The following is a 10,257-nucleotide window of genomic DNA, read 5'->3' as shown; positions in this document are numbered from 1 at the left end:
GGATCTCTGTGAGTTCGAGACCAGCCTGGTCTACAGAGCTAGTTCCAGGACAGGCTCCAAAGCCACAGAAAAACCCTGTCTCGAAAAAAGAAAGAAAGAAGGCTGAGCAAATCATGAGGCACAAGCCAGCAAGCAGCACTCAGCACTCCCCTCTGGCCACTGCATCAGCCCCTGCCTCTGGGTTCCTGCCTTGTTAAGAGTTCCTGTTCTGACTTCCTTGATGATGAACTGCAATGTGGAAGTGTGAGTCAAACAAACTTTCCTCCCTAAGTTGCTTTGGTCATGGTGCTTCATCACATCACTAATAACCCTGACTAAAAGACATGTGCAATTAATGAATACACAGTTTTATCAATTTATCAATGCAATTTTATTGTATTAAAATATATTTATTTATCTGTGGCCAGAGGCTTATGGAAATCAGAGGACAACTTACAGAAGTCAATTCTCTCCTTCCACCATGCAGGTCCTGGGGATCAAACTTAGGCTGTCAGAAGATACCTTTACCCTATACAGTCCATCCCAGGCTGGCTTTGAGTTCACCAAGTAACCAAGGATAACCTGGAATCCTGATCTTTGTTTCGACCTCCCAAGTGTTGGGATGTTAGGTGTGCACTACTATGTCTAGTTTCTCTCTTTTTTTCTTTCTTTTTAAAAAACAAAAACTCAAGGTTCTATTATGTAACCCTGACCCAGAATTCACTATATAAAACAGACTGGCCTTGAACTCACAGAGATCCACCTACCACTGCCTCCCAAGTGCTGTGATTAAAAGCATATGCCACCATACATACCTGACTTCTTTTTTATTTACTGAAATATAATTAATCTAAAGTCATTACAATGAAATTATTTTTGCATAAGCAAAATCAGGATGGAGATCATTTCCAGCACCCAAGATTTTCCTCTGTCCTTTCCTGATTCACACTCTACCATCATGAGAGGTACCCACTGTTCTATTTATCCCCTCTCTTTGTCCCTGTTGTGGGATCCTCTTTGTGACAACAGCATTTTGTATTCTCCAGGCTGATCTAAAACACGTCCTGTTAGTCAGTGTTTGTGAAATTTATGTATATTGTTATGTATTCCTTCTGACCATCCATCCACACACCTTCTAATTCTCTCCTTCATTCTTCCCTCTCTCTCACCCTCCTCTCCCTTTTTTTCTTTTTGTGGTACTCAGGATTGAGCCCACAGCCTTACACAGGATAGGCAGGTGCTCTGCCACTAAACTTCATCTTCAGCCTGGTTCATCAAATGCCACACATATCACTCTCTGTCAGTAGGGCGGTAGTGGCGCACGCCTTTAATCCAAGCACTTGGGAGGCAGAGGCAGAGATATACCACTATTATACCACTATTTGTTTGTTGCTGCAATGGAATCCAGGCATTGTGAACACTAAGCAAGTGCCATCCCTAGCTACATCACCAGCTTTTGGTTGATTGATACTCGGAATGTTTTTATTCTCTCTTCTAATCTGAGTATGTTCTGTGGAATATTCCTTTACACCATGTGGATATATGTTGCTGTGATTGGTTTAATAAAGAAGCTGACTGGCCAATAGCTGAACAAAATAGGGTTTAGGCAGGAGAGCCAGACTAGGAGAATTCTGGGATGAAGAAGGACAGAGTCAGGGGAGTTGCCAGAGATGCACAGACAGAAGCAAGTTGGGCATGCCATACTAAAAAAAGGTATTAAGCGGGGGCTGGAGAAATGGCTCAGCGGTTAAGAGCACTGATTGCTCTTCCAGAGGACCCAGGTTCAATTCCCAGCACCCACATGACAGTTCACAACTGTCTGAAAATCCAGTTCCAGGGGATCTGACACCTTCACACCAATGCACATAAAATAAAGATAAATAAATCATAAAAAAAATTAAAAAAAGGTATTAAGACAAGTAAAAAGCATAGATAAGAAATATGGATTAACATAAATGTAAGAGCTAGCTAGCATTTATAATTAATATCAGCCTCAGCATGTTTTTTTTTAATATTTATTTATTTATTATGCGTCTGTTTGTGTGTATGCCTTCAGGCCAGAAGAGGGCACCAGACCCCATTACAGATGGTTGTGAGCCACCATGTGGTTGCTGGGAATTGAACTCAGGACCTTTGGAAGAACAGGCAATGCTCTTAACCTCTGAGCCATCTCTCCAGCCCTTGCCTCAGCATGTTTGAGAGCAACTGCAGCACACAAAAACTCTACTTACAAATGGTAGCCAATGTGGGGCCAGAATTTCCATATAAGACCTGACAAAGCTTTAAAAAAAAAGATTCTAAACACAAAAACAGGTTCAAGCATGGCTTCTTGGTAACCACCTTTTCTCAGGTAGGCTGTTTGCTGGAGAGAAGCAGAGACATGGCTCCTTTAAGAGATGGGTTTTTGGCTCAGTGCTAGTGGCAAAAAAATTAACATGACTCTTTTAAGAGGCCCTTCTACCAAAAACTTAAATGGGGTTTATGAGCAGTAGGAGGTGCACTACTTGGCAGAGTGGACCCAAAAACTCCCCCGAGTTGGGATGGTAAATTGGCTCTCCCTCGGGTACCTTCTAGGGAACTGTGTGGGGCAGTGCTAGCTGCCAAAGGAGAGGCTTTGCTCCTAGCCATACTGCTTAACAGTTTAAAGGCTCATGCAGTTAGAAAAAGAATACAGATATGTAATAAAGAGAGATTTGGAAAAAAAAACCCTCTAAACAGGTTACAGTGTGTTTAAAAATATACATAGGTATGGGAGAGAAAAAAGACAGTATAGACAGTCATAAAAAATATATATAGTTTTAAAATAATAAAGTCCTTAAAAAGGGAATAAAATAGCCAGGCAGTGGTGGCGCACGCCTTTAATCCCAGCACTCGGAGACCAGCCTGGTCTACAAGAGCTAGTTCCAGGACAGGCTCCAAAACCACAGAGAAACCCTGTCTCGAAAAAAAAAAAAAAAAAAAAAAAAAAAAAGGGAATAAAATAGTATGAAAGAAATAAGCTAAGCAAAGATGAAAAATACACAAAAAGTCTGGATCCTATGTTATTGTGCTGTCTTTAAATTTTTTTGGCTGCTAAGAGACATTGGGTTATAAAAGGTACTAGATTAAACCAACCTATATATTTTAAAAATATCTTGACTTCAAAATTTAAGTCAAAAGATTTGTTACTTTGGGGAAGATGCCAGGGATCACATCAGAGGAGTAGCAAGTAGCAATTGAAGTTCAAGGTGTCAGTCCACCAGGAAGAAACTCTTCTGATGAGTGAATCTCGGTTAGGCAAGGCCACAGATCCCAGAGTGTCTTTTGCTTCTGCTGTGCCTTTACATGTTGCTATATTTCTCTGGTATCTGGTACGGTGTGAGTGGGTGTGGGGAGACCCCACTGCCTGTAATGTAATGTGTCTATCTCATGGATACATCCTGTTCTACTGGGCATTTTTACCTGTGTATTGTCATGGAAGATAATTCTTTTCTAAGCTGTACTGTCTAATCAATAATAATAATGTTAGCATATACAGAGTTTTGATGAATAAAAATAAATGTAGAGAAGCTGTATAGATTGTGGCTCAAGTTAATGATTAAGGAAAACAATTGACTCCCAGAGCCAGGCTGGCTCAAATTGTTTTAATCTTAATGCTGAAAGATACAATCATAGATTTTGGTGTGCGTCAATAGCTGTAACAAAGCTCCAAAATAACTTTAGGTTAGAACAGATGCTTTGATAATAGCCTTAGGATAAAAAACAAAAACAAACAAACAAAAAAAAAAACAAGCCGGGCGGTGGTGGCGCACGCCTTTAATCCCAGCACTCAGGAGGCAGAGGCAGGCGGATCTCTGTGAGTTCGAGACCAGCTTGGTCTACAAGAGCTAGTTCCAGGACAGGTTCCAAAAAAACCACAGCGAAATCCTGTCTCGAAAAAGCAAAAAAAAAAAAAAAAAACCAACAACAACAAAAAACCCAAAAAATCCAAAGTTCACAAGGACACATAGCCGAGCTATAAATTCATTAGGTGAGGGTCAAAATACAAAGCAGCCCAACTGACATACTTTCCTTGCTAGGGTTGGTTGGTGATCAAAGGTAATGGTTAATTCCTTGTGCCCATTCCTGGCCTCAATCTTCTGATATAAGAAACTACTGATGAGTGAGTTTGCACCCTAAAGACTTAAACATAGATTGCTGATGGTTTTCATGTATAAATGTGTAGGTTTGTGATCTAAGATTCTTTATATGATTACTTTTCAAGATAAATAGTAAAATGATTGATTCTTTGTAACAGCAATATGCAGCCTGCCAATAAAGAGTTGGCTGAGAAAAATACTTGCTCATATTCTGTAATCTGTAACAAGTTACTTAGATGTAAATGTATGTGGGTTATTGGGGTGACTTTGTTTTTAATCATGTAAGGGAGATAAAAAACATGTTTTTAGAGAAACCCTGTCTCGAAAAACCAAAAAAAAACCAAACATGTTTTTACCTGTATTCATTATAATAATTCACTTGAAAAACTGAATGTAACCACACTGTAATTTTTATATTACCTAAAAGATTTTGCTGGGGTATATAAGCTGTATCTAGAGATAGAGCTAGAAAGAGTTAAAATGGGCTAGAAGGAAGACATCAAAGTGAGAGAGTTAGAGGGAAACATCAAGAGTAAAGACAGAGTTAGAAAACATCAAGAATGAGAGAAGAAAGAAGAGAATGCAAAAAATAAATAAATAAAGGTTTGAAGGAAATAATTAAGAGAGTGTGTGAGTGTCTTTTTTCCTAACCCTTTCAGATAGAAAAGTCTAGTGTACCCTGATGCTGTGGATTCCTTTCGAGCCCTGCACTGTCTAGAGTGTCTGCCCCCCAGGAAGCAATAGAAAGACGTTATGCTTTTATTTCCACAGAAAATGAGAGGCTGTGGATTTGTTCAAGGTTAAGGATGATCAGGTTTCACTGAGGAAGATCTTCTTGAAATCCTGACTACAGACACAAAGAAATAAACCTAGAAGAATTACAAGTCATGTGTACATGTGTATACAAGACACCTGCTCAAACATGTAATAAAAAATCATCTTTGGCTGATTTGTATACAATACAGTCTATACTTGTATTAACACAGATATGTATGTTACCTTTAAAAGGTTATGTATTTTCAGGGGCCAGACACCAATGAAAGCGGATGGCCTAGGTGATTCAGCATCCAGAACAGCTTCAAAGCTGCTGACTAAGATGGTCCAATCTCACAAACTATTTCAGTCAAGGCCTAATAATTATCCTGATTTTCTCAAGGGTCTCCCAACGATAACAGTGTCCACAAACAACAAGAAGTAAACTAGAGAGTGACATCTGCATTCCCAAAAGATTTGGTATAAATGGTTGTCATCATTTAAGGAGGTTTGGTTACAAATTTTTAGTGGTCATAGTCAGGAAAAAAGCTAAACATAGGAGTTAAATTCAAAGATCTCTTTCTAAGGAAAAAGGGGGATAGGGCACAGAAATGATGGGATAAAAGGATAGATTATTAAATCTCTTAAACCAAAAACAACTATTCATCTAAAAATATTTTACATTGGTATGTATTTTGGTTTATTGATACAGATTTAAAGTTAATTTTGTTATGCTGTATGTATGTTTCTACTCTTGTTTGGAAGTATTGTATTTATTTAAAAATATAATATATAAGCTGGGTGGTGGAGCTGCATGCCTTTAATCTCAGTACTCGAGAGGCAGAGACAGGCCTGAGTTCGAGGCCAGCTTAGTCTAAAAGAGCTAGTTTCCAGAACAGGTTCCAAAGCTACAGAGAAACCCTGTCTTGAAAAACCAAAAAAAAAAAAAAAAAGTAATGTATAATTAGGAAATACAGATTAATAGTTACCTACAATAAGTCAAATTTATAGTCATGTTAGGTATGTTTTCAAGGTCATACATAGATAAATTCAGATAGATAGATGGTCTTTAATCATGTCAAAGACCTACAGAATATGGTATTTAATGTTTAATTACCTAAGGTTTTTCATGACAATGAGACACATCTGTTCCTGGCAGCACCAATTTGCTTCAGAGAAGATAATGGGCATAGAAGAAACTTCATTCGGAATTTGCTTTCTTTATGGCAAAAGCTAGCCATGTGGGCAAAGAAACTGCCCTTGCCTCAATTACTGACAGTTACTGTCCACTGGACCAGCAGGATGCAAGAAATGCAACTGCTGAACTTTGCCAAGATAAGGTAGGACAGTCCTTCAAAATTCCATGCTTCTCAGGAAAGTTTGTCAGACATATTAAGCCTGTAGGCCAGAGTTGGATGCCCCAACATTAGAGGAACCTAGGAAGACTGTCCACGTGGCCTAATGTCCCTGTCATTAGGTAACATTTTACCCTTCTGTGGTCTTTGATGGAGTTAAAGACTAGATAGCTGTAATTATAATTTTCCTTAATTATGATAAAAAGGTAAATTAGATGTAAAACTTTAGACCCAACAAGATAAGATAGATAATAGAGTATTTTCTCTAATATTGCCAAATACAAATGGACTGGATAGTGTAACTGTTTTTGATAACTGTTTTTGTTGTATGTTGACAGAGCTTTTTGTCCTGCCTAGTCCCACAGCCGTTCAGTCTCAAAGAAACACACAGAGGTCTACATTAATTATAAACTGGTTGGCTTATTAGCTCAGGCTTCTTATTAACTCTTATAACTTACATTAGCCCATAATTCTTGTCTATGTTAGCCATGTGGCTTGGTACCTTTTTTATCAGCAAGGCACTCTCATCTTGCTTCCTCTGTGTCTGGATGAAGACTGCAGATTGCATCTTTCCTCTTCCCAGAATTCTCCTGTTGTCATCACCTTGCCTCTACTTCCTGCCTGGTCGCCCCACCTATATACTTCCTGCCTGGCTACTGGCCAATGAGTGTTTTATTAAAACAACACAAGACCATTGTTCCACAGTAGCTGTATATAATTTTTCTATGTTAAAGTTAAAATCTTCCTTTTTTTTATTTAGACAAAAGGGGGAAATGCTGTGGAATATTCCTTTACTGCTATGATTAGTTTAATAAAGAAGCTGACTGGCCAATAGCTGAACAAAATAAGGTTAGGCAGGAGAGCCAGATTAGGAGAATTCTAAATAAAGATAAAGAAGGGTAAAGTCAGGGGAGTTGCCAGAGATGCAGGGCGAGAAGTAAGATGGGCATGCCATACTGAAAAAAAGGTACCAAGTTGTGTGGCAGAGCATATATAAGAAATACGGGTTAACATAAATGTAAGAGCTAGCTAGTAATAAGTCTGAGCTATTGGCTGAGCATTTACAATTAATATTAAGTCTTCATGTCGATTATTTGGGAAGTGGTGGGACAGTAACTTCTGCCTACATGTGTGTATGTGGTATGTGTATGTTTGTGTGTGAGTGTGGTCATGTGGAGGTCAGAGGACAACTACTGGGTTTGTTCCTCCCCTTGTTTTGAGATAGGAACTCTTCTTTTACCACTGTAAACAACAGGCTAGACAGCTTCCAAAGGTATCTTCTGTCTATCTGTACCTGCTATCTCACAGCAAAAGCATTGGGATTAGAGGCACATACTACTTACCTGGGTGGTATATTTACCCAGATTTTCTGGATTTGAACTCGAGTTCCCATGCTTGTACAGCAAGCACTTTTACCTACTAAGTTATCTTTCTAGCTTCCAGACACTTAAAAAAAATGAATACTGCCGAGCAGTGCTGGTACACGCCTTTAATCCCAGCACTCAGGAGGCAGAGGCAGGTGGATCTCTGTGAGTTCGAGGCCAGCCTGGTCTACAGAGAGAGTTCCAGATCAGGCTTCAAAGCTACAGAGAAATCCTGTCTCAAAAAACAAAAAACAAACAAACAAACAAAAAAAACAAAAAGAAAAAAATAACATTTTTATGAACATTCTTACTTATTTCTGTTGGTATACACACAAAACAATCTCTTCAATTTGGAGTTGGAAGTGTAATTGTTAGATGACTGAGTAGGTGTAATTTATTTACATTGCTTAAATATTTAAGATTCCTTTCAAATTATGTATAGACATATCGATAGTGCATATTTGGAGACTAGGGCAGGAGGAATGAGTTCAAAAGTCCGGCGTGATGCTATCAAAAAAAAAAAGAGAGAGAGAGAGAAAAGAAACGAAAGGAAGAAAAGACATTCATTCCTTTGAGTCCAATCAACCCTTCTCCATCCATCTATCTATCTATCTATCTATCTATCTATCTATCTATCTATCTATCTATCTATCTACCTACCTACCTACCTACCTACCTACCTATCTATCTATCTATCTATCTATCTATCTATCTATCTACCTACCTACCTACCTACCTACCTACCTACCTACCTACCTACCTACCTACCTATCTATCTATCTATCTATCTATCTATCTATCTATCTATCTATCTATTTTTGGTTTTTCGAGACAGGGTTTCACTGTGTTGCTTTGGAGCCAGTCCTGGAACTAGCTGTTGTAGACCAGGCTGGTCTAGAACTCACAGAGATCTGCCTGTCTCTACCTCCCAAGTGCGGAGCCACCACCGCCCACTAACCTTTTTCCATTTATGAATACCATTTATGAATCAAAACTAACATTTGGGATGACTTCTGGGAGAGAATTTTACCTTCTCCTTCAGTGGTGGGGAGCAGGGGCTAGAGGTAGGACTGTCGGGGGGTGATGAGTCTACCTCCACTGGCTCCTCTTCTTTGATTTTGATGTCTGGTGTAGAAGGCAGAGTCATGTCAAGAGGCCCAGGAGCACCCTGTTGGGGAAACAGTAAGTGGAGTTCAGTTTCACAATGCTTGTAACAATGAGGTCAGGGCATTTGATTCACCAAGTTCAGCTCTTGGTCAAATGGTGTAGGAGGTTTTTCTGTTTGTGTGTTGCTTTCATTGGCTGAATAAAGAGACTTCCTTGGCCTTTTGATAGGGCAGAATTTAGATAGATAGAGTACACCGAACAGGATGCTGGGAAGAAGGATAGACAGGCAGACGCCATGGTTCTCCTGCCCGAGATGGACGCTGGTTAAACTCATGCCAGTAAGCCACAGTTAAGTGACGATATACATTAATGGAGATGGGTTAAACTAATATGTGAGATTTAGCCAATAAGAGGCTAGAAATAATGGGCCAAGAGGTGATTTAATTAATACAATTTCTGTGTGATTATTTTGGGTGTAAGCTAGCCGGCGGGATGGAACAAGGGGCCCTGCTCCTTTATACAACAGTCAAAACCCTGAGCTGCCAAGTGCCAGAGAAATGTAGATTCATGCTTTATGTAGACTCTGGTCAAGTCACAGTATCTTCTCGGGGCTTCTGTTCCCTAACTACAAAATGAAGATAACAATGCCGGGTGATGGTGGCGCACGCCTTTAATCCCAACACTCGGGAGGCAGAGGCAGGCAGATCTCTGTGAGTTCGAGACCAGCCTGGTCTAAAAGAGCTAGTTCCAGGACAGGCTCCAAAGCCACAGAGAAACCCTGTCTCAAAAAAAAAAAAAAAAATTGAAGATAACATCAGTTAAAAGCAAGTACTTGTAATGCCTAAAAACATGTAAAATAAATGCCACTTAAATCCATGCAAATGCTACATTGATAATATTTCCCCCCAGCAAAGTAAAAGAACTTCTGAATCAATTACCTATCAATTCCCAGCCAGCTTTGCTGGTCATTGGAGAACTGTGAACACTTTCTCTGCCAACCAGAATGCCTTGGTTATTAACCAGTTACCAAAAGCAGCAGAAGACAAACTAGCCATTAAAGTGCTGCAAAAAAAAGATAGAAAAGATCTTTTCTGGGGAACCTGTCATGTTAGACGGTGATCACAATCTTTTTAGGGCAGGAGGCTAGAAACTTCATACAGGGTTTGGGGATAAACAAAGAAAGGAAAGGCTGGTCTCATCTCATCAATGAAAAAAATGGGTTTTAGAGACAGTACCAGAGGAACCAGAAAGTAAATTAACTTTCCAGGCAGAGGTGCCACTACCTAACTTATTTGGCAGCTGTAAATGGCTTTGCAGGGAATAGTAAACTATCTGATATAAGAACCCTGATGCTGTACCAGCTTCATGTCAAAGTGGATCCTTTGTTCTCTCTTCTTCCTATATCCTAGGCTTCTTGGTGAAAGGGGAATTTGTTCCTACCACTTTCTTTGCTACTTTCCCAACCCCAGACATGGTCTCAGCAGTGTAGCTTAGGCTGGCTTTGAACTCTTTTTTTTTTTTTTTTGGTTTTTTGAGACAGGGTTTCTCTGTGGTTTTGGAGCCTGTCCTGGAACTAGCTCT

General features: G+C 39.5%; 1 protein-coding gene across 3 annotated transcripts in view; it reads right to left on the bottom strand.

Moving 5' to 3' along the window:
- Window positions 1-10,257, bottom strand: part of Atf7 (activating transcription factor 7) — a 113,610-nt gene that overhangs the window by 26,602 nt on the left and 76,751 nt on the right. For 2 of the 3 annotated variants that reach the window (XM_005353801.3, XM_026782645.1), the window contains exon 5: window positions 8,600-8,737. In XM_005353801.3, coding sequence (XP_005353858.1) covers window positions 8,600-8,737 — 138 coding nt within the window. The remainder of the gene's footprint in view (window positions 1-8,599; window positions 8,738-10,257) is intronic. The other variant, XM_026782646.1, reaches the window with a different exon arrangement.

The sequence above is a fragment of the Microtus ochrogaster genome, chromosome 15 (genome assembly GCF_000317375.1).
Source record: "Microtus ochrogaster isolate Prairie Vole_2 chromosome 15, MicOch1.0, whole genome shotgun sequence".
Lineage (NCBI taxonomy): Eukaryota > Metazoa > Chordata > Mammalia > Rodentia > Cricetidae > Microtus > Microtus ochrogaster.
This window is presented reverse-complemented; position numbering and strand designations above follow the sequence as displayed.